This window comes from Sitophilus oryzae, unplaced genomic scaffold (genome assembly GCF_002938485.1).
Source record: "Sitophilus oryzae breed Bouriz unplaced genomic scaffold, Soryzae_2.0 scaffold_1496_pilon_pilon, whole genome shotgun sequence".
NCBI lineage: Eukaryota > Metazoa > Arthropoda > Insecta > Coleoptera > Curculionidae > Sitophilus > Sitophilus oryzae.
Window position 1 is genome coordinate 1,805,043 of NW_022146165.1, and position 26,530 is coordinate 1,831,572.

A 26,530-nucleotide genomic window follows, 5' to 3' on the forward strand; every position below is an offset into this window, starting at 1 on the left:
CAGAACCTCGAAATTCGTGGTTTCAATTACACTTTATATTTAAAAATTTGCGATCATTCACAATGTCTAAAAAATACGATTAACGTTAATAGAATAACCTAGCAACAGCTTGCGGTAGTGAGTTTTATCCATAGAGAAAGCCTAATAATAAGCTTATAAAAAAATAACCTTTTAATTTCTAAAAACAGTTTCTTTTGATTGATGAAAAGTAAAGGACAAATTAGTTATAAAACATAGTTTGGTAACTTTTTCTACTAATTTTGACATTCTGAATACTAATATTGAAATTAGATGAACAAACTTTTAGGCTAATTGAAACCACTAATTTATTCCACCAATTTTGAGGTTTTGAATGAAGTTTAATGATATATTTGTCACATAACATGGCCTGTTAGGATCGACACTTCCTTGAATATGTTCTGTATGTATCACAGTTTATGTCAAATCTTAATTTAACTTTAACACATATGAAAAACAAATTTCTTGCAGTATAGGTATACAGGGTGCTACAAATTCGAGGTACGAGCATTCGTATCTCGGAAACCGTAATAGATACGAAGATGGTTAAATTGGGACAAAGTTGCTCCTTGGGATGTTCACCAACATGCTATCAAAGAAATTTCAAAAATTTCACTTATTACTGAGCTATTTCAGAAAAAGCGATTTTTTTGAAAATCAATTTAATTTTTTCCTGTCGTTACTTTTTAGAAAATTGAAAAACTAATTGCACATTCTCATAGCCACTTTATTAGGGCTATCTGATAGTATTTTTAGGTTTTCAAATTAGCTGATAATTTGTGAGATACAGAGCTCAACTTGATTTTTTTAAATACGGACCTGCTTTTTTTTGGGGTTTTGAAATAACTCGGTTTCCTGAGTACAATGATATGCCACAGTTTATATTTTTTATGTCAACCCTTGAAATTTTTAAAACTTTTTTGATAGCATCTTGGTGAACATCTCAAGGAGTAACTTTGTCCCAATTTAATCATCTTCGTATCTATTACGGTTTCCGAGATACCAATGCTCGTACCTCGAATTTGTAGCACCCTGTATAATAAAATTATATAAGGATTCTTGCCACTTAACTGCTGATATAGAAATTTAATTCCACGCTGTGTTTGTCATAATGTGGATCAACCTGCTCTCACTACCGGTTTCGAAGCCGGTGCTCCATCATCAGATGAGCTTGGGCAGATACCACAAAATGACAACCACAGCGCAGAGTAGTTAATTCCGACTTGTCGGAAAGTATCGGTTAGATATTAAGTCGGTGGTACGAAAGCACTACCATTGCACGCAGACCGCTATCTCCCGTTCTCTCGGGACTTAATATCTCTAACCGATACTTTCCGACAAGTCGGAATTAACTACTCTGCGCTGTGGTTGTCATTTTGTGGTATCGGCCCAAGCTCACCTGATGATGGAGTAGGGCTCCGAAACCGGTAGTGAGAGCAGGTTGATCCACATTATGACAAACACAGCGTGGAATTAAATTTCTATATCAGCAATTAAGTGGCAAGAATCCTTATATAATTTTAATTAACACATATTGTACATATTAAAAAATAATCTGTCAAATATGACATTTAAAGTAATAAATGACTAGAAGAATTAATTAATTGGTCAAATTTTGAAAAATTTGTTTCTTTTTTGATTTTACGTAAGTGTATGTATATGTCAGTATCTAACATTTTTTTCCTGTTAACGTGTACTAATACCTATCACATGTTTGTGTATTATTTGTGTGTTCTCTTTAACGACAATTGTTTTTCCTTGACACTTTTCAGCGACACCATGGCTTATTCGATTCCCTCGTCAAATCTTTGACCACATTCCTCTGGCCCGTAGCAAACGATTTTGGCTCTGTAAGTCCGCAAGAGATTCGAAAGCACAACATTAAATCAATACTTTTTTATGGTAATTTTGCTTTGTGAATATTTATAAATGCTGTATTAAATGGTGTAGATTTTCTAGTTTAGATATTTTTAGAAATCTGATAATGGATATTATCAAAAACCTATAAGTTTTTTTTTAAATTAGATTAATACCGTATGATCGAAAACAAACGGCGTTAAAGAGGAAAATGACAATCGATGATAACTTTGGCCAGGTCAATCTGTAGATTTCATTAAGAATTGACATAAAGCTTGTCAAAGATTAACACTAATTATAGAAAGATAATTAAAAATCAATTTTACTCAATATAAAAATAAATTGCAACAAAGGCCAACTGGCAGTAAGCGCCATTAGAGAATAAAGAAGAATACGGGCTAAGTAAATGACGTCTAGGGATTGGCCTCGTCAAAATTATCATCGATTGTCGTTCCCCAGCCGTCTTTGCCGCCGTTTTTTTTTCGATCGTATGTTATACAATAACTATAGAATTTTATCTTCACCTATCTTGAACATATTTCTTACATACTAAGTTATTAATGTTGGTATGTATTAATAAAAAAAAATCATCCGAATAACAAAATACCAAACGAATCTATTAGAATAGTTTTATTAAAAAAACAGCAAATTAAAAAAAACTTAAATATTTAATATTATGACTTTGATTCGGATTTTTTCAAATTCAACAATGATAGGAGCCTCATAAATCAGAAAATTGTGGAGCATAAGACACGTCTATTTTTTATACATGGTAAGTCTTAAATAAGTGCAAATATTTTCAGGGCTGGTAGATCTCGATAAAAGGAACATATTTTCTCTTTGCCGTTTTTTTCAAATAAGTCCAAAATAACCAAGATATTTTACTTTGAAATTTAAAAAAATATTTCGCTTAAATTTTGAGAACCACTGGATCTTCTGGGTTTTCTTTCTTGTAAATTTAATCTACTACCTATGTAGCCATATTATGATTTTCTGTTTTTAACTAAAAATTAAAAAAACTTCCAAATGTTTTTTCAAAAAATTCCTAATTTTCAATTTTTTTCCGCTAAAAACCTCATAGACGTGTTTCTGGGATCGAAATATACTACCCCTAAAAGTATTTGCACTTATTTAAGACTCACCCTCTATATAAGAGAGATTAAATTGATATCCAAATACAGGGCATTCTAAAAAAATTTTTATAATATTTTTGGAATTTAAAAAATAAGTAAATTGAACATAATTTGTCTCTATACAAAACTGCTTCACACGTCAGAGTTAAAGTAAAATAAAACACCTTTTTTAGATATTTTAAGAACCCATAATCCGATTTGAATGATATTTGGGGTATTTTTGTTTTGCTAGGTGCTTTAACATTTGACTTTTACAAAAAAATAATTAAAGATTGTGTTGTTAATATTTGATACCATCTAACGGACAGACTAAGATGTGTTCACTTAACTTTTAATTCCAAAAATACGTAGGCTATGAACACGAAATATTAGGTTATTCTGTATATTTAAAATAGTAATGTTTAGATTTTTTTAAAGCCCAGACTATTAGTAAAATGTAAAAAAGTTGTGTTGATTTAATGTTGTGATAGTTGTGTCACAACGATGTAGTTAGATGGTGCTGAATAAAAACTAACCAATTTAACAATAGAACTAACAAAAAGCTTTGGTGTAGTGGTGTAAATTCAGTTGGTTAATACTTTTAAGTGTGCTTCTTAAGTTTTTTCATTCTAATATTTTAATACTATTAAATAGACTATACTCTTTACAGGGTGGTCCAAATTGTAATCGGGACTTCGACAATATATACTGCAGATAAAAATAAAAGCTTTATTGAGAGCCACGTATTCAACTGGGATCAGTAACGTCGCTACAATATAATTTATCAAAAGTGTAAATTACCAAGCGCGCGATGCGAAGAGCGAATAATGTTTCAGAGAGATAACAAGAGAAATATTTAACCTGTAAAGTTGAGAAATTTAGAGCAATTTAGAGCAGCGGAACTTTTAGTGAAATTGATTGCTTTATTAAATATTTCGTACAGATCTACTGCAAATTGTTACGTTTATTTTTTACCTTTATTTCTCAGAATTGACGACCGAGAAAAATCAGAGATTTTCCTTGATTTAAATAAATAAATGCCTTTATTGTCAAAAAATTTTTCAATTTGTAGACAAAGGTAAACTAACAAACAAAGTAAAAAAACAAGCTACACAAACAAACAAACAAAAGATAATACAAAACATTATACAAATAATATTGTCAGTCTTATTGTTAAAATAAACATTTATAAATGTTTATAATGTCAAAGAACAAAAAAATAAAAATAATATTCAAAAATATTTAGCTATAGTTTATAGTAAAATATCAATGACCTCTAAATAAATTCATTTCGATGTCATTAGTAAATATAGCAATAGCAAACATTAGACCAGTGTTTACAAGATCAAATTTGATTTTCAAAATATAATTTATTTACGGCGTAGAAAGCCTTGTCTAGTAAATAAGAGTTCAATGCTTTTGCGAAATGAAAAAAAAAATGATGTTATGGATTTGATTTCAAAATGGCAGGTGATTGTTGCATTTTTTTTCGAGTTGTATAATATTGAACTTTTAACTAACTCTGAGCGTGGGTAGGTAGATAAAGATCTTGCTCCGCGTTCCTGAGTGGATAAGTGTGAGATGGCCTTTCTTGAGAAGCTGATACATGTTTACGTATTAGGCAAACGGATTCAAATATAAATAAGGAAGGAAGAGTCAATATTTTTAATTTTTAAAAAAGTCCCGGCAATGAGTTCTGCTGTTTAGTCCCAGTGAATATCGAACAGTACTCTTCTGGAGCCTGAAAATGCGGTCAAATTGAGTCGCACAACACGTACCCCAGAATGGAAGGGCATACCTGAGGTGCGACTCAAAAAGTGCATAATAAACAGTTCTAGCCACTGACAAGTTAAGCTCCTTAGAAACAGATCTTAATGCAAAACAGGCAGAGCTCAATTTTTTCGACAAAGCTTCGATATGTATGTCCCATTTCAGAGAATTGTCCACAACAAGCCCTAAGAATTTTACAGATTTGACGACGTCAATGGTGGTGTTGTTAAGTACAAAAGGCTGCAACGAGTTTTATACGACAAAGCTTTTTAGTTTTAGAAAGGTTGAGACTCAGGAGGTTCGAATCGCACCAAGATTTAATGGTGATTAAGTCATTTGATACAATCCTATGAAGTGCCGTGATGTCCTTGTTGCTCCAAGTGAAGCTAGTGTCGTCCGCAAAAGACATATTTTGCCACTGATGTTTATGTTAGCAATGTCGTTAATAAAAAAGAAGAAACAAAATAGGGCCTAGTACTGAGCCTTGTGGTAATCCACATTCTATTGGCTTGCTAGAAGACAACGTGGTATCCACCCTCACAAATTGACTTCTGTTGCTCAGATACGACTTAAACCATTCGAGAGATGATCCCCTGAACCCATAGTGCTGCAGTTTATTAATTAAGATCTTATGATTTACAGAATCGAACGCCTTATAAAAATCACAGAAAATTGTTGCTGTAGAATGATGGTTGTTTAGGCCTCCTTAACTTTATTAAGGAGGGAAAACATAGCGTCATTTGTGGACTTGTTGCTTAGAAATCCAAATTGATATTCAGTAAGTATTTTGTTCTTAAACAGAAAAGATACCAGCCTTCTTTTAACCAACCTTTCTATGATCTTAGATAGCGTTGGAAGGAGTGCAATTGGGCGATAGTTAGAAGCTTCATCTTTGTCTCCTCCTTTATGCAGAGGAATGATTATTGCCGTCTTAAGATATTTTGGAAAAATACCATTTTGGAACGACATGTTTATTAAAGTTGTTAGGTGATTCAGGGTGCTTTCTGGCAGATTCGAAAACATTTTTAAAGTTAGCCCGTCGGTCCCAGAAGAGGATTTATTTTTGATGGTATTAATTGTACTGCGCAGCTCTTCTAAAACTACGGGCGAAAAAAAGAAACTGTGTAAGTTTACAATATCATTAGAGAGATAAGAAAGTGGATCATGAGGAGGACATATGGTATTAGTTTTTCGCTACATTTACAAAGTAATCGTTAAGGTTCTCAGGTGAGGTAGAGATATTGCTAGACGAAGAAAAAAAAAACTTTGTTTCTCAACTCATTCACAATAGACCATGTTTCTTTAGCAACATTACCAGAATTGACTATTCTCCTATTATAATAAAGGTCCTTAGCGGCTCTTATAGTCTTATGATAAATTTTTCTGTATAGTTTTACGTAATTGTGGAAGAAGAGACTGTCTGAGAATTTTTTTAAGTGAGATAATGAACGCATGTTTTTAGAAGATATGCGTAGACCTTTAGTGGTCCAAGGTTTATTAGCTTATTTTTTATAGGCCTAAGAGGAAAGGATTTGAACGCTAGACTGGTTAATGTTTTTACGAAAATAGAATATTCGGTGTCGACATCATAAGAGCTAGTATCCCAGTTGGTTGTTTTACATAAGTGGCTGAACTTTTGAGCATTCTTTTCTGAAAAAATACGGCATAATTTACGAGGGGTATTTTTGATTTTGAACTCCATCGAAAATTCAGTTAAAACTGCTTCATGATTAAGTAAGAACAATCTTGGGATTGTCGTCACTGGGTTTTTAACAGAACATTATCTGATGAATACCTCAGTAGATTGAAGTTAATAAACAACGGTGAATACATATTCTGTGAGGATCCTAACCTAACCTAACCATTCGTGTCATATACTTTGGTATGACGTAAGTATATATGATCTAGGGGTATGGCTGATATCGGAGATGGAGAACTAACCTGGTTTGTTTCCATAACTCCCTATCTTGAGCTATTTGCATCCAGTTACTATGGATACGCTTTTAGTCGTTATGCCACCTGGTTGGAGGACGGCCTCTGCTCCTGAATGCATCATGTCTTGGTTATTCTATTATTTTCTTCGTCCATCGGTCATCGTTTAGTCTTGCAATATGCCCTGCCCAATTTAATTTCAAAGTAGTTATTTTCTCTATGGCATCCATGACTTGTTCTGTCTCCCCCGTACTTCGATATTTGGTACTTTGTGTCTCAGAGATACCCCCAACAATGATCTTTGCGTTATTCTGATTTTGCTTACTGTTTTCTTGGTTAATGTTAGGGTCTTCGCACTATACGTTAGAACAGATAGTACGCATTGATAATTATAAATTATAATCCCTGATTAATACCTTTAAAAGAAATACTTTCTCTTCAGACATATCGGAAGTGGCCCTTTCAAAATGTATTTCAATCGTCCATAGGCTGCCCAAGTCAGTCCTATTCATCTCTTAATCTCGCAAGTGTGGTTATCGCGGCTTATACGTATTTCGTGTCCTAAGTAGTAGTGGGAACTGTCGAATGAATACTATCGAAACATTCGATAGTTGCAATTCATTCGAATAATTCGATAGCTAGTAAGAAAACATTCGTCGAAAACTATTCGAATAAAAATTATCGAATAGATGCGTCATCTGCCTTGAAATATTGTATTCTAGTAATTCGGCAGCAAAACCATTCATTTATAAAATTCATTCATTTATCAAATTCGTTTATTCGTCAGGATCGATTTTAATAAAATATAAACTGGATTTTAGTTGTCGTCCGGCGACGTAGGTTTCTTTCCTAGAAACCCGACAGCGGTCGGTGGCAATGCTATGAAAGAAGCCGGCATCTTTGATTTTTTGCGGAGTCAAATAAAGATCAGGACACATTATTTTTTTTATTGAGGTGCTAGTATTTACACAGAAAATACATTATGAAGGGCGCTGTTGCCATATATTCGTATTAGTTGGTATTGGCAAAGAATATTATTCTTTAGCATTAGTTAGTTAGGGATAATATGTCTATATGTTTTGCATTTTTTTATTAATATTCTGTTGTTACACTACAATAATACTTTTTATTTTGGATGTAGGAAAATGATTTTTAATGTTTTTAAGCAAAGACTGGTTTAATAAATAATAATAACAGTAATAATTTGTTATACCTATTAACAACAAAATTTAAAATCATTTAATAATATAAATTTTTTTTAAGTAGTAGCAAAATATAAACAACAAATAGAAGTCAAAAGTATTTATATTAGATCCTATTTAAAAATAATATAGTCTCTAAATGGCAACGTTGGTTTATTAAATAATAATAATTTCAGAACTAATTTGTTATATTAACAACAAATTTTAAAGTCATGAAATTTAAACATTAATTTTCTAAGCATGCAGTGTAATGGAAGGAAAATATAAATAAAAAATTAAAAATAATTATTTATATTACTTTTTATTACTTTATATTACTATTTAAAAATAATATTTACTTTTACTGGCATTTACTTTAAAAAATAAATGAAGTATTTCTTCGCAAAAAACTGCATCTAAGAGAATTAGCATAAACAAAATACAAACATTGTTAACCTTTTTTTTTAAATTGGCACGTGTAAAATTTTCAATTTAATTTTCTCAAATTTTTTTTACGAAACTTTTCCCCAAAATTTGAGTTCGATAACCATTTACGTAACCACATTACTTAATTCATATTATTAAAACATCTAAAATACAAATATGTATTTTTAAAATTAATTGTGAGTTGATCTCATCTCTCTTAAAAATTGCTACTTCTCAAAATTTTCCATTAAAAAAATGCAATCTAACCTAACCATAATATACCATATAAAATTAAATAATTGAAAGATCGGGCTATGGAAAATCACACAAATTTTCGGATAAATTTTGACCAATTCGCACACAATCGTCAATTAAAAAAAACTACTATTTTAGTATTTTAAATATTTTATTAAACGCAAAAATTGCATAGTATTTACAAGGCGAAGTTATAAAAATTTGGAAGAACTTAATAATGCACTGACGCACACAAAAATCAAACGAATACTAAATTTCATTTATCAAAAGCATTCGATAGCCGTGACTCGTGGCGCAACGATAACCATTTAGTTGCACGGCGAGGTTGTCACATATGCTTTAGTATACAAATGAATGAATGATTTTATTCGAATAAAACCATTCGATAGTTGAAATCATTCATTCAGTAACCATTCGATAGTCTAATTCATTCGATAGTTCCCATCGCTAGTCCTAAGTACTTGTAAGCAGTTGTTTCTTCTATTTGATATTGGTTAATATATATTCCACCGCCAATTACTAGGTTTGCCATCATTTGGGTTTGTGAAATATTGTTTCTGTCATTTTCTATGAAAGAAACAAATACCGAGGTTGCCATTTGAAAATCAAAAGTCGTAGTCGTTTCAGGTGAAACAGAAAGTGACAGAAAATAATTGAATACGTCAATCAATCCTGATTCATCGTGTATACTAACGTACCAAATTTTATCTAAAAAAAAATAAAAAAATGTTATGGGGGTGAATCACTTTTGAGAAACACCAAATGAAAGTATTTAAATGCATGTATAACTCAAGGTGTTATGATGCATATTTTATAATTTTTTATATCTTCTCAAATACTTATACTACTATAACGCTATTAAACATCCAACTTTTTTCATTTAAACTGACACGAAATTTTCCATAACTAGTTCATGAACAAATAATTATAGTCGCTTCCTACTCATCTAGAATCTGTCAAACTTAAAATGGCGTCTCCTATCTCGCTCCCATGCAAAATTTTAAATTAGTTTACGCGTTATGTGGTTGTTGAGGATTTATCCAAAGCAACCCTTCAAAAATATCACCCAAACTTTTAATTCATTTAAATCTCTGTTAGTATTAACTTTAATTAGAATTCATTAAAAAATGTTGGTGCTTTATAAATTAAAAGGAATACAATAACCGCAATTTATGAGTGTTTAAACTTTCCGTAACTGTGTTATTAACTCTTCCAGTAACTACTAACATTTTCAGACCGAACTGCCCTCGAAGCTATCGATAATTACAAAATTGTTTTGTAGTACGAACATAAAGAAATTCTTTTATAACTAGAACTAGATTAATTACGGAAGTTGTTATAAACTTATAATAACGTAAGTTGTCAATACCTGAACCCAGTACATAAAGATATTTACAAAAGTAATAAACAACAGAATACAAAACACTGTACTCCAAACTGACCATGTTTCCTAACCTTTCGCCTTGTATTAAAATGTGTATATATACGTATATTTCTTTGCTCTCCCTGTCCATCAGTTGATTTACACAATTAAAAACCAAAATTCAACTTTTAAAATGTTCAATTCAAAATCATGTTTTTTTTTCAATATTTCACATGTTTTATTGTTTATCTCAAAAATTATTAGAGATAGGTAGAGGTATAATAGAAAAATTATGAGATAGGAGTATAATAGAGAGATAGGAGTATAATAGAAAAATTATGAGATAGAAAAGTAGTTTCCAAAAATGTAATAATATACTGGGTGTTCCATTTAAAATAAGAGAGATGCTACCACTTTTCAAATAATGCGGCAACATTGTTACTCTGAAAATATTTTAGAAAGATGGAGCAGATGTCTTTATGCAAAAATCCAAAATACAGAGTGATGTCTTTTATAAATGGAATTTCCATCTTTTTCTGTTAGAAAGTATTAATACTTCTTAAAGATTAAGTAAATTCAATTATACAGGGTGTCCCAGAAATGAGTGCAGATATTTTATGGGGTGGTAGATCTGGTCAAAATAAACATATTTTCTCTTTACTTTATTTTTAAAATAAATTGGAAATAACCGAGTTATTTAACTTTGAAAATTATAATAAAAAAATAATCGCAACATTTTGAGAACCGCCGGCAAATATCGCCAACTACATCCAATTACCCGGATCAAGCCCGGATTTCAGTTAATTCGACGCACTGTGTTGCCATAGGGACAAGAAAGTATATGTTAAAAGTAAGTCATAAAATCACAACACCTGAGGAGTTTGCAGAGATGCATTACATTTTTTAGATTGTGATATTATTACATAAAATAAATTAAAAGTTAAATGTTTAATAATGTGTTAAAAATGTGCTAAAAAAGTTAAATTAATAAACTTACCCAACATTAAAAAGATACTTATATGATCGATGTAACTGTGACAGTTCTCTTTTTTCGATATACACTTAACTAAAATACACTTCACTGTGCTGCTTTACTTGTATATGCTGTAGTTATATAATAACTACTAAAATAACAGTCCCCTATTTTTAACACATTATTTTCATATAGGCCTCATCACAATTTGAATCACTGATTTCACAAAACACCTTGAAAAGCACACATTACTTTGAATACCTTTCTGAATGAATAAATGTTGAGAATTATTGTCTCTTACCGCCACTTTCCGAACTACTTTCAATCTAAGAAAATACATGTTTCACTCAACAATTTTAAATACGTATTTTGTTTTTTCGCTATTTTTTCTATGTATTTCAACAATTCCATCGACAGCCCAACCGTCGCGTCGGCCGTCAGCCAAGAGAGCGACGCATCACTGGTAACTGCTCCTTTATCGCGCCGCCGTGTCGAGCTTGCGTCATGGGAGGTTGCCGTAGTTTTAACAATTTCAAATTCAAGACACTCGAAGCAATCAAATTCTTATTAAATTTTAAAAATAAAACAGAAAAACATGAAAGGAAACAAATAAAACACAAATGAATTGGTTATTGATAAGGTCACAAAAAAGAAATTTCTAAAATGTTTATCGTAATTCAGAATTCAATTCATCGAAAACAGCCCGACGAATAATCAATTCATTTTTGTTTTGTTTATTTGCTTTCATGTTTCTCTGTTTTATTTTTAAAATTTAATACGAATTTGATTGCTTCGAATGTCTTGAATTTGAAATTGTTGTAACTACGGCAACGTTGCTTAACATCGTCGTCTGACGCAGGCCCGCCACGACGGCGCGGCCGGCGACTCAAAGGACCAGTTCACACGCGGCAGTTCTTGCCTGACGGTTAGGCTGTCAATGGAATTGTCGAAATACATCGAAAAAATAACGAAAAAACAAAATACGTTGTCAATAATTGTTGAGTGAAACATGTATTTTCTTAGATTGAAAGTATTTCGTAAAGTGGCGATAAGAGACAATAATTCTCAACATTTATTCATTCAGAAAGGTATTCAAAGTAATGTGCGCTTTTCAAGGTGTTTTGTAAAACAGTGGTTCAAATAAAACCGAGAAACATGAAAGAAAACAAACAAAACAGAAATTAATCGATTATTCGTTGGGATGTTTTCGATATATTGAATTCTAAATTACGATAAACATTTTAGGAATTTCTTTTTTTGTGACCTGGTTGTGAATAATATGATGAATCATTTTCGTAAACGTCATAAACGTAATGTTTTAGTTAATTTTCGGTGATTTTTGTTAAGTTTTCATTGAAAAGGTAAGTACTAAAAATAATTAATGTGTTTTTTTTTCTATAATTATTAACAATGAGCACTTATAAAAGATTAAATTTAACATTCCTAATTTTTTGAGTAGAAATTTGTCTATGAATTTATAAATGTAGAACTATGTTCCGCCGAACTATGTAGAATGTGGATAACATAGGAGGTTGCAACACTGCAAGGTTTAGATACACCGTAGGGAAATCTCAGGTGAATAAACAAATGGCACTAAAAAGTTTTTTCAAATTTCCCGGAAAATGTCAAGAAAAATTTTAAATTTTCAACATTTTTTTTTTGGCAAAAAAACCTCATAGGCGTGTTTCTGTGGTTGAACTACACTACCAGTTAAAATATTTGCACTTATTTCTGGGACACCCTGTAGATTATGTAATAAAGGCTTTCATGAAACTTATAATTAATAAACTTAGGACAAAATAATATACTTTTCAGGATGTTCATTGTCAATCGAAAGTTAGACTTCAAAAATTTGTCCAAAACGTCGAAGCAAAGGTAAACAAACGAAACAATTTACCACGTCGTAATAATTAACAAAGGAATTTAGATCACCCCAAAATTAGCCTCTTACCAAAGTTACCCAAGTTTCTCAAGTTTGCGGGCTTAAGATTTCTGTTGCTATCTTTTGAAAACACTATTCTCTTGCCACTTCGCATCGCCGGTAATTTACACTTTGGGTAAACTATATTTTAGCGGCCTTGACAGCGCTTTGTCGGGGCTCAAGAAGGGCCTTAATTTATTTTAACATATATTTAGGACGCTGACAGTTTCTTTGTTAAAACTCCCACTATCCGCGATTGCCTGTACCAAAATGTTTGATAATAAATTCAAAAGTGAAATTGTTAGTAAGAATATGTAGAAATTTTTATTTAGCGAGACTGTGTAAATAGTTTTTTTAACGTCACAAAAGCATTAATTGACAATATAAAAAATATTTTTATTGTTATTATATATTATTTCTACTTAGTGTATTTTGTTTGTTATTTTTTATTTGTTTATGAAGTATTTTAACCAGATACAATTTATGTATTTATTCATTAACACTGTTACATCTAGATTATTATTTTGTTTATCTTCGTAGCTTAATTCGTATTTGTTATATATAAGCACACTTAAGTTACCCCTTACTTCATTTCTTAATGCATAATATTATCCTACATGCAGAGACTTATGTAAATTTACCCAGCGCATAAGTCTGGCAAACATATTTACCATCGGATTTTCTCTGCCAGAGGCTCATGATCCAATAACATCAGAAATAAAATATGGCGGACCCAGCTGCATCTAGTTCGATATAATAAAAAGTCGAATCCCAACGATCGATACTCTATCTCGCTCTAGGATTCCTCCAGTGACGTGCATATATGGAGGCTTTAAGGTATATTCACACGTGTCAGTCACGTCGAAGTTCCGTTGTCGTCCCAGTCTCATTCAGTCAACATCTGTAAAAGCTATTCAGCCGTATCAGTCAAGAATTAATTGTTCTCCATTTGTGTTAAGTTTTCTATATAAAAGTTTGCGAAATTTTTTACAACCAATAATTTTACAGTTGTGAACAGGGACACATGGACCCATTCTATCTATATTTAATATCAATTAAACTTTGACTTACGTATAAGGGCGCCGATTTTTATGGTTCCGTATCCAAAGGGTAAAAACGGGAACCCTATTACTAAGACTTCGCTGTCCGTCCGTCCGTCCGTCTGTCATAAAGGTCTATCTTATGAACTGTTTATAGCTAGATAGTTGAAATGTTCACAGATAATGTATCTATGTTGGCGCTATAAGAACAAATACTAAAAACAGAATTAAATAAATGTTTATAAATAAAAAATTTGCCACGCCCTTTTCTAATTCGAAGTTCAATAAAACACAAGTTTACTTAATCGGTAATGAGTTGCATAGAGGCCACTAGCTTTTTAATTTTAACAGCCGGGTAGTCGGGGTTCAAAGATATTAATAAAAGGGCGCCACGAGATTATGAACTCTATGAACTCGGCATAAAAGATGTTACTATTAAGTAGACTTCAACACTAACCTCGAACTGTTGAGTGCAACTACCATGAACTTCAATTATACTATAATTACTTGAACTTAAGTGACTCTAACTTAACTATGAGACTAGACTGCAAATAATACTACTAAAAATATTTAAGCAATTTATTAAAATATTAAAAGTTAATATTTAAAGAAATGGAAATGAATAAACGTTGAAAAGTAGAATAAAATTTAAATCAAGAAAAACTAACTAAAGTATGACGTCATAATCCCCTTACTTAAACTAAGTACAATATCCTGTGGATTACAAATATCAAACTAAATCTAAACTAAAATTGTACAGTCTTACTCTAACGTAATGTCTTGACCAGTACTTGCAAACTACTGAAACTTCCTCCGGCTTAGCTATAGTGCATAGCTACAGGGTGGCTACGACGGTGTACAGCAGATCGATGTACTGTCACTGGAGCCCGTCAGCAAACGTACAGATACCAGGCAGGTATAGGACTTCAACAGGTGACATAAAAACCCTAAATAACATTGGTTGTCTTAGAAAAGAGCCTCAATTATAGAACAAGGACTAGCACAACGTGTAGGAGTTAATAAAGGTAATAAAGAAGGACTAATCAAATCTGAACTTTACCTCAACGAGGGTTTATGATGTCCAACGGGTACCTCTACACACGGGCAACAGGAACGGATGGAATTCTGGATTGTTCTGTGCTGTACGGTCTGGATCGGTCTTCTTGCTCTACAATTACGAGCAACCAAATAAGATTTAAGAAAGATAACACTCAACTAATCTTTCTACACCACGTGGGCGTGGAAAAGTCGAAAACCAGACAACAATACGAATAAAAATCAGTTGAGCATTGACTTAGAATAGGCAGAAGAATTATAGCATACCTTGGAACTATTCGGGGACTTCTTGGGCACGTGGAATAAGAATATCGGTCGGAAAATTTGGCTATTTTAATCCCATTGCGGAAATTGGTCGGGGATCCATAAAAATCATCAAAATCCAACCACGTCTCTGACCAAATATGTTTCGGAAGCCTTAATCCTTCTTTACGAAGACCTGCATTCACCAACAGGGAATGCTTCACGAAACGGCAGCCGGTTCTTCACGACGACACTCTTCAGCCGGGGAGTATACAAGAAGTGATGCAAGGATTCGATTTCCTTCACAAAATCAGATTTCAACCGGAAATCTCCCTCCAGGATATAGATAGAGAACTATATATCTTGACTAGTCCAACTCACAAAAAGGCATAAATAAAAAATGATGTTTTCTCCTCAGCCATATTCCATATCCGGTCAATGAACGAACTTAACTCAGAAATTCCACAATTAAAAGAACGAATTGCACACTGCGATCCACATCAAAAATAACCAATTTAACTACGAAATTTTATCTGATAATTATAAAATTTCAATAACCAAAACAAAGGATAAATAAATCCAAAAACATCTGATTTGATCTGACAGTGACAAGTGACGGACAAAAATGATGATCAAAGATATAGAGAGATGGACAAAAAGCCTACTGCTGGTCACCATCAGTGACAGTGGAGCTGAAGCTGTATAATCTAGCGGTGTATATCGGGTTGCATAATGGTAAAATACTAAATAAAATAATATTTAACAATAAAATTATAGTAAACATGATGCAAAAATAATAGTTATTTGCGATAATTCATGAGCTAGCACACAGAGGTCGTAGCGAGGAAATTTGACTGTTACAAATTTTACATAGAATCTTTCAAGTCCTCGGTGGCCGCGTGGTTAAAGCGTTTGGACTTTAGTGTGCGAACACAGTGCAAGCAGGTTTGCCGCTTACTGGTAGCCAGCGCCAATCTGGGCACCTATTCTTGACATCGTTCGCAACTTTGCGTATACGCATCACGTGTATTGTTATAAACAGGGTATCCCAGAAATAAGTGCAAGTATTTTAAAGGGTGGTAGATCTCGATAAAAGAAACACATTTTCTCTTTATCGTTTTTCAAATAAGTCCAAAATAACGGAGTTATTTTACTTTGAAAATTTCCAAAAAAAATGATTTTTTGCTCAAATTTTGAGAACCTTCTTCATGTGCCTTCTCCTCATCGGAGGTTGGCGACCATCAATTGGAATTCCTCCCTGTCTTGAGCCAAACGGATAATTGCACTTGCCTCTCCTATATTAAACCATGGCACTGGCGCAAATTCCGCATGCAGGAAAACCGTTTACGCCCGATGCCTCGTCGTCCTTCAATCTTTCCCTCAACGATCAGCTGTAGGAAACTATATTTGTTATTTCGAAAAATATGACCAAAATATGCTGCTTTTCGTCGTTTTATTGTAGTCAATAGTTCTTGGTCCTTACATATTCTTTCCAATACTTCGAGATTTGTTTGAGAACCACTGGATCTTTTCTGGATTTTCTTTCTTATAAATTTAATCTACTACCTATGTTGCCATATTATCAAGAAATTATTTTTTTAAATAAAAACTAAAAAAAATTGCAAAAAAATTCCAAAAATATTTTCAAAAAATTCCGAATTTTCAAAAAAAAATATTTAGAAAAAAACCTCATAGGCGTGTTTCTGGGGTTGAACTATACTACCAGTTAAGTTAAAATACTTGCACGTATTTCTGGGACACCCTGTATATGGTTACATAGTAGCGCCGCGCCGCGCCGCCTCGCGCTTATAACCTTGAAAAATTAAAGCGTGTTATCAAATCGGCTAGTTCACAGTGAAAGCAGGTAGGAGCCGTCAACCAGCGTTCATCGGCGTTCTCGCTTTTACCGGAACGAAAATTTATTTATTTCTGCTTTTGCAGGCGCCGACGGCGCACAGAGGGTATTAAGAACTAAAAGTTGGCCAAAATTATGTTTTATGATTTTTTTGCTTTTTTGCTAGTAATATTAATTATTAGAGGAGAGGGTGCTAATATGGAACCTCATTTTGTTTTTCCTACACAATATTTTTTCCTCTATTCTGAAACCCTTTCCACCGATCAAATAGGGCCATTCTGTGCAAAACCAAGCAATTGGATGAGGATGCTAGAACAAGAAAGTAATTGTATATTATAGACGATATTTGAGCGAGGATGGGTGTTAATAGGGTAAAGACTATTTCCTTTAAGAATCTATTTAAATTAATGTTTTTTTTTGGCAGTGGCAAATATTGGCAAGATTTTTGTGCATATTCCAATGCTGGAGACTTTCAGCATTGAATGGATACTAATTTCCATGCGGAATATTGCCGAATAGTCTTACACCTTATAAAAATGCCACTCATTTTTTAAATATAAAACATTATAAAAAAATAGAATAGAAGGAAACGTTTCAAAATAAAAATATGGCATAAAACAGAATAGAGCCAACAAACAAAGCTGGCTCTGTATCCATCATGACAGTTATTATGAACAATTTGCAAAAAAAAGCACTACAAACAATTCCAGTATTTTTATAATCTTAGAAATATTCAGAATACACTCAAGATAATTCATACTTTTAATTGAAATATATTATTTATTTGATAGTCAACTTACGACTTAAAAAAGCTAATAACTAATAAACATGCTTACATTTAGTATTTATAGATTTGTGTTCAGTTAAGATAAAAAATGAAAATAAAAAAATATCACTTTTGGCCAGGTTTATAGACCAAATACACCTATGTCCGGCCCCGGCGAGGCGGGCGCGGCGTTTGAATATGGTTTGGTTAGGTTAGGTTAGTTAATCAGGTAAATTTCCTCTTAATTATCTACTTCCGAATCCTTCTCGCATCTCCGAAATAGCCATATACAATACACGTGATGTATATACGCAAAGTTACGCATCTGTGTATTGTTATATGGCTTTTTAGGAGATGCGAGATGCGAGCGATATTTGAAGATGCGAGTGGTCAAGAATAGGTCCCCAGAGACGGCGCTTGGTTGCCGGAAAGAAACCTGCCTCCACTATGTTTCGTACCCTTTACGCTGCTATGACGTTGGAGCCGTAGTAAGGCAGGTTCGAATCCTAGTCAAGGCGACTTTTTTCTAATCGTTTTTTTTTAATTTTTACATATTTTTACATATTTATTTTTACTTTTTACATATTTATTATTGATTATTCTTCGAGGCGATTCGACTCATCCTGTATATATTATGTGTCTAACCTTAGAATGACATAAACAATTTCAGTGTTAAAACTGTGTACGCCGCTGGTTTCCAGTATGGATGTAGTTTCCTGCGGCTAATAATAAATTTATTAGGGTAGTATTCCCTAAGGGATGTCCGGGTCCACAGAGCGGCCGTAGTTAAATTTTATAGCCTTATTGTCGCGTAAGAGGGTGTTGCATCTCGCTCATAAACCTGTTGTTTCCGAACAGCCCTTATCGATTGTTTTGAGCTTGTTTTGTATTCCTTTCTGGCACATTGTTGAATGATAATAACGGTAATATCTCCAAAATTACACGTCCGATTGAGATGAAATTTGGTATAGTTATTTCTTACTTGACGTAGACGCTCACTAAGAAATTTTGATCAAATCGCATACAAAGTATAGTTTTTTAATAGTACAGTAAAACTTCCATATAGCGGCCACAAAAATTTTCAAAGGAATGTGGCCGTTAAGGGAAGTGGCCACTATTGGGAACAATAAAATACAGATACCAATGTAAAATGCCTTATTTTGGAAACGTGCAAAGTAATTAAAATTAAGTACGAGCATGTAGTACAAACACATAATAAGTGTTAATAAATGATCTTCAGTTTTAGATTTTGGGCACAAAAAATAATTCAGTTTTACAAAAAACTTTATTACATAAGAATTTTTAAAAAAACTTACAATGTATACATATGTATTTTTACACATAGGTATTCTTATATACATATGTACAATTGACTTTAAAAAGTTACAAATGATAACCTTATTTTATATGGTGAAAACTGATTAATGGTAGTCTGCTTTAATTTTTAATTTTGATTTTTGTAATTTCACTTTCAAATTTCATCAAAATGTATGGGCAATATCAACCGCTAGTTCGTCTTTGTTTTGAATCACCAAAAGTTTGAATGTTCTTAATTTTTCACATACTTCACTCATATTATTTATAGATGAACACAGAATGTCTTGGCCGTATATCTTCTTCACTAACCTTGAGTGGAGTCCTTCCGTCTGTCCTTGTTGTTTGTAATTCCTGGATTATTCCCCTGCATCTCTAAACTAGGGTTTTCCGTAGGGACATCCTGAATCGACTGTCAGATATTCTTTTAAGATCTCGACTTCCTGGCATGTTTTTTAAAATTGAAGATAACTGACTTAAAGGAATGTCGTCCTCTTCTGTCAAATGCATCGTCCCCTTTGACAGTTGCAAATCCCGCTTTTGGAAACATTTTTTTATAGTGTTCGATGTAACATTTTTCCATGCTGTATATTTATCCACACCATAGTACTTGCCAAATTTATTCTCTTTAGCCTTTTCCATCGTTTCTTCGGTATTAGTAAAAGTCAAAAGTCTTTTAATAAAAAATTGACGATATTTTAATTTAAAATTTTGAATAATTTCTTGGTCCAACGGCTGGCAATGAGATGTCGTATTTGGAGGAAAAAAAATTTTCACTAAATTTCAAGGATGTAGATACCTCAAGAGCTTTTTCCCGAATTAAGGTTCCCGATATGGGTATGTTTTTGTTCCTTGCCTTACAAAACCATTCGTAAACTAGTTGATCGATTGCAAATCCTTCTGTTTTAGGAAACTTTCGTTTTTTATCTGCATTGCATCCTTCTTCTTCAAACATTTTTTAATTCCACTTTGTTTTAAATGTCGTTCACTTGCGTTCTTCCAACACCAAACTTTTCCGCCAACTTTCGAGCACTGCTGTTATATTTTTCACTTTCCGCGACAATATTTAATTTCTCTTCAATAGACAAACGTTTACGATTCAAAGACATGGTTGTTGTTCTTTCAGAGTAAGAAACTAAACTGTGATTCTATATCTCCCAAAATTTTAAGCAAACTACTGACGAATTTGTATTGTATTTGTCACCTCTTGTTCCCTACTCTAAACAAATTATAAATGTTTATTGCTTGAATTTCCTAAAGTGTCCTGAAACAGCTCTTGTTAGACAAAAAAAAGGTCGAAGGGTTCGGTTTTTGGCCGGTATTGGGGCAATAAATTTAATGGGTTTTTCCCTAAAATGTACCTTTGAAGCGGCCGGTGACCGCTTTCGGAATTAACGTTATTGAGAAATATCTTAATATAGGAATTCCCCTAAGATTAATTCAAACAACTGAAAATTGACCGCTAACAGAAGTGACCGCTTTTTAGAAGTGGCCGAAATGGGAAGTTTTACTGTATTTCAAAAATTCGGAAAAAACCTTTTTTAGCTCCCATATAGAAATGATGACTTTAAAACTTCAAAATACAGGGTCGCTGATATGTATGGGTAAAATATACGAGATACCGCAAAAAGTTAAATATAAAAGTTATAGGGTTTTTATATGCCTATTGGCGAGTAATAAATTTAAGTATACAGGGCCGGTCGTAAAGTCATAGAGACTATACTCCGTCTAGTAAATAAAATATTTAAAACCATTGATTTAAAAGTACTTTATTTTTTTCCATAGCAACTGTTAACATTTTCTTATATCTATCAAAAATAGTAGTAAAGAATAAAATAAATGATACTTTAACAGCGAGGATAGGTTAAAAACTTTTATTTCTTCTCGCACGTTTTTTAATTGCTTCCATTTTTGAAAATGTTTGTATTCCTCTTTTTCATAAGTTATTCGGGATTTAAATGGAAGTAGTTTGGATATGGCGTTTGTCGCCTCAGCCTGAATATCTGTTGGTAATTTACTTATTTCGTTTTAAGCAGGGTTGGAAAAAATCATGATTTTTTTAAAAAAATAAAAAAAATCAGATTTTTTTTATTTAAATCAGATTTTTTTTTATTTTAATTCGAAACAATATTTAAAACTGATTTCCAAATGATTAGGACTTATTTTCCAATTAAAGTCCTATCCTAAATGGCTAAATATTCGAATCTCTAAAGCGAACATCTACAGATGCATGCGCAATACATTTATTTAGCACAAAGCGACAGTCTCTAAAAGAAAAATAAAAGATGCTTTGTAATATTGTACTATCTAATAAAAATTAGTGTTTTTTTTTAAAGTGTTTCCTCTTGTAAAGACATTCCGGGGACATACTGTATATCCTCCGCCGATATACCGGGTATAAAAATAAAGCCAAACGAATTGAAGTTAATAAAAATACGTTGGAGTTCAGTGTTACGGTCTGTAATTAAATTAAGTTAGCGCAATAAAAGTAAAAGGGCTTCTTTTACTGGACAATAAAAGGGTGTAAAATGCCCTGCCCTAATAAAAACCTAGATCGCGTGTGGCAGTTCCCCTTGAAGAAATTGCTTTGGCCATAGAACAGGAAGTTAAAAGAATATTTTCCTTAGAATTTAAGCATAGATGTATATCTATTTTTTTTAATCAAGAAACGGGCCGAAATATAAGATATATCTGTAAAAATTATAACATCTAAGGAACATAATACGAGCCCTAACAACTATATGTTGGGACAAGGTCATATTATGGATTTATTGCCCTGGTTTTCCAAAATGACTGAAAAATATATGTTTAATTTTTTAAATATAAACATAGCCATATATCCTAAACAACTTGACAATATTTTTATGAATTTGTAAATCAATCCATATTTACAGTAGCGAATTTTGTTCATAAAAGGACAAATTTGCTGACAACTAAATGTTGGGACAAGTATTTTTAAATAGTTAATATCATCATAGGCGGCTTTGCTATAAACGTCACAAATATCGCAAACTGTTTACTTCAGCATTGACAGCTTGTAAGTGACTCGATACTTTGAGTAGTGAGATTTATTCTAAATAATTTTAATTTTTTTAATTTTCAATTTTGTTAATTTTCAATTTTGTTAATTTAATTCAAAGTAATGGTCCGTGGAAAAGCTACAAATCAAGAACTACGAGAAATTATCATTCGTCAATACAGTACGGGAAAAACAATTCGAAAAATTTCTGATGATTTAAGTATTCCAAAAACCACGGTCTTTAATATAATAAAAAAAATACGGCAATCTACCAATGTAGACGTTAGAGGTAAAAGTTCGGGAAGGCCAAAAATTGTATCTGAGAGAGATTTACGAAATTTAGTAAAACTTTGCGCAAGTCTGCAAGAAGAAGTACTCTTCGTGAAGTAACAATTAAATGGAATACTGTAACTGGTTTAAATATATCAAGAGAATGTTGCCGAAAATATATCCATAAATGTGGTCTGGGGGTTTTACAAGGTAAACTTTATTTTGTGTGGATAATCAATTACGTGAAGATTATTGACACAAATTCTTATTTAGGCCAAAGAAAACCGCTACTGACAGAAATTCAGAAGAAAAATCGATACAATTGGGCAAAATCTAAATTATTGTGGACACAAAATGATTGGAATAAGGTCATATTTAGCGATGAGTCTAAATTTGATGTTTGCGTTGGAGATCATCGAAAACGAATAATACGAAATAAAGCAGAAGCCTTTCATGAAGATTGCTTAAAGAGGGTTGTTAAATTTCCTAAGCAAGAGGTTTGGGCAAATTAAATTTTATAGATGGCACTGTTATATCAACATATACTTGATACCTCACTTTTGCCTAGTGCTCAAGAATTGTTTCCAAACGAAGACTATATTTTCCAACAAGATGGAGCATAAAAAAATTTGGTTCGGTAATAATAATATAAAAGTTCTATCCCATCCTGCAAGTAGTCCAGACCTCAATGTTATAGAAACTGTGTGGCATAAAATGAAGCAATATTTAAGAAACCACCCTCAACGAACAATTTTTGATTTGCGGACAAAACTGCAGGAAATTCGGGATAATTTTTCTCCTCAAATGTGCCAATCTTTGGTAAATACAATGCCATTAAGAGTTCAGGCAGTTGTTAAGGCGAAAGGTGATGTAACTCCGTATTAAACAAATTTCTTGTTGTGCTGTCCCAATATATAGTTGTCAGCAAAATTGGCTTTGATTTTGTCAAAATAAGCTATATCTAAAGTGATTTGTTTGCAAAGTTATAAAAATATAGTAAAATTGTCTAGATCATATTGTAATGTTTGAATTTAGAATAATAAACAAAATAAATTGAGTCGTTTTAACAAATTACTATTTTTATTGCAAAAAAAGACCTTGTCCCAAAATAAATAGTTGTTAGGGCTCGTATTAGTTCAATAGATACATCGTAGACTAATATTATACGTAAACCATTATGTAAGTATCTATTTTAATGGATATTTCGGTTTCAGTAACATACACGTTCCCATTAATGCGTTAGCATTCTAAACGAACGCATTTTGCGCAAATAATTCGTTTACATTAATCGTTAGCGATGGCGGTTTGATTTAACAATTTTAATTGAGTATTGGCAGCAATCGAAATCTAACAAGGAATGTCGTTAATCAGATAAAATGCATCATTTGTTTGTAGGGATGCAAACCATACATCGATATTTTAATAGTGAAAAATCGATGTTTACTATTCGATGTTTTATTATTGCAAGCTATGTATGTATCAGTATCGATAGTTTTTTAAGGATTTTTTTACATTGATGTTTTCTAAAATTTTTAGTTAATATATTGAAAGGACATTCTAATAAATAACACAACACTGGAAATAGAAGAATATATACAGGGTGGTCCGAACAGTATTCCGGAAACTTCAACAGGATATTATGCCGACAAAAATAAGTAAAAAAGTTCGTATAGATGTATGTCCTAAAATACTTAGTTTCCGTAGCCTTACCACAGCTTACAGAATAACATAGCTTTGACACTCGCCAATTTTTCCCACGCTCGAATTTAAAACGCCCCACTCCGACGATGCGCTAACTGAATTAAGCGACCGACAGTCAGCCTCATTCAGTCGATGCAGAGCCTCCACCGGTCGCGCGTAGGGCCGTATTACGGAAGATTTTAATTCGATTTTTTTTCTTATATTTAACCATAGGTATTTGTGCTTTTATTTCAATTTTATTTTTATTGATGGAATGGGAAAAGGTTTTCCGGGATGTGCGGCTGCTGGTTACACAAATAATTATGGAAATAATTCAAAATATAGTCTGTTTAATTTTCAATTCAAAATTAATGTTCAATTTAAAAGTATATTCATACTTTAGAGCTTTTCAAAACGATGAAGACTACTTATTTGGAGGCTTGCTAATACCAAGTGACCATTTTTTTATTTAGTTTCCTCATTGGAGGTTATTTTTATAAGCTTTTATTTAACTTGCTTTGTATGTAACTATCTATGTATGTATGTATGTTTGTTCGGGGCAAATCTTGTAAGCTAAATTAAAACCACTTCCTTTTATTGTAAGAGATTGAAATTTGGCATGTAGGTTCAGTCCCGATGACAATACATTTTTTTTGCAAGGCATGACCCGAATTTTTTGAGCTGTCAAAATGGCATTTTGAGGTTTTGGATTTTTAAAAATTCTATTTATGAATGGATCGGGCTGAAATATATATATATACAGGTTGTTAACTCAACAGTTACTTATAGGGAAACAGAATAAGCAACACTGCCTCATTGAGAACGTATGCATTATTGATTTTTCTGCTGACTCGTCCCGGGTCGCGTCGTTCATCGACGAGCGGACTGAGGTTATTTCAACCAAAAACTCTTTTCCATAGAGTGAAGAACAATTTAACAAGCTGTATAGGTATATTGTGGGTATATACATGTAAAAAATATATGGGCGGCCATCTGAAAAAATGACAGTTTAATGACATGTCAAAATTTCAAAGTCAACTAGATTTTCATAAAATTGATATATAGGGATGGCCATGGGCTAAATGAAAAAAAAATTTGAGCTGTCAAATTTGACAGCTGTCAGAAAATTTCAAAGTTCTCCGATTTTGATAAAAATTGATATATAGGACGGCCATGGGCGAAAATGAAAAAAAAAATGTTGAGCTGTCAAATTCTGACGGTTGTCAAAAATTTCCAAAGTTGTCCGATTTTTGATAAAAGATCATGGATGGCCGGTAATTTTAAATGAAAGAAAAATGTTGAGCTGTCAAATGACAGCTGTCAAATAATTTCAAATTTGGTCCGATTTTGATAAAATCGAGTATTGATGCCCCCTACCCCATAGTCGGTTTTCATTTATTTGTCTCATTATTTGAACTGTCAAATTTGACAGCTGTCGTTTTCTTAAGTTCTCCTTTTTAATGAAAAATCGATACATATTATTAGGATACCCATAGAGTTATTTAAGAAAAAAATTGAGTTTAAGTGTGTGTCACTGAGAAACCAGCATAACTAAAAGTGAAAATAAATTTTATAAAAAAATCTTTTAAAACAAGACTTGTTGGCTGCTAAAAAGAATAAAATAAACTCTTTTCTTTAAAGCTTTTATTATGAACTTAGAACGTCATTACAATATTTTAATATTAGATATATAAGAGCTTGTCGTGGATTACTCTTCATCGATAAACAAGTAAATTAACTAAAACCTGTGTCTACCCTGTCTCATTTTCAAAGTTTGTGTTATGATAGACCACTAGACCAGAATTACCAAGATAAAGTTGTCGTACCAGATTTTTATGAGTGCAACTGTACACTCAAATCTCGCGACAAGTTTTATATAATATTAAAATTGTGTAATGACGTTATAAGTTCATAATAAAAGTTTTAAAGAAAAAGTTTATTTTATTCTTTTTAGTGTATTTAAATAAAAACTTGTTTTTAAAAAAGTTTTTTTATAAAATTTTTCAGAACAATTTTGAAGAACTTTCCTTAAATGAAAATATATTATGTAAATTCGTTAAATTATTTCAGACAATTAAATTCAACCATCAATCAAATTTTCCTATAATGTATTTTTTGTTAAAATTATACGCAAAAGTTAGAATTTATTATACCTTAAAGAATATTAGTAAGAACTTAAATGTAGCAAACAAAAACCGAAAGCTCCTAATTTAGAAACATTCGTAAATAACTATAAGTAATCAATGGACCCATTTCATTTTGCTGTTATTTCTAGAAATAAATTAATTAATTTGTTTTTTAAATGTTTTTCTTTGAGAATGCATATTTATTTAAAGTCAACAATTTAAAAAACGTGTATCTAAATTATGTTCACAGCACCAGTCGAATAATTTTTTACGTCACGTTTAAAATTTTTTTGAATACATCTCTGGGCTGACTGGCGCTTACGCGGCTATTGGTTTTGGCGAGAGAGCTCGCC

General features: G+C 32.2%; 1 protein-coding gene across 1 annotated transcript in view; it reads left to right on the plus strand.

The window, feature by feature from the left end:
* The window catches only part of LOC115877680 (transient receptor potential cation channel trpm-like), a 265,132-nt gene that overhangs the window by 142,449 nt on the left and 96,153 nt on the right, over positions 1 to 26,530 (plus strand). The window contains exon 4 of the mRNA XM_030893949.1: positions 1,791 to 1,868. Within this exon, the coding sequence (XP_030749809.1) occupies positions 1,791 to 1,868 (78 nt within the window). The remainder of the gene's footprint in view (positions 1 to 1,790; positions 1,869 to 26,530) is intronic.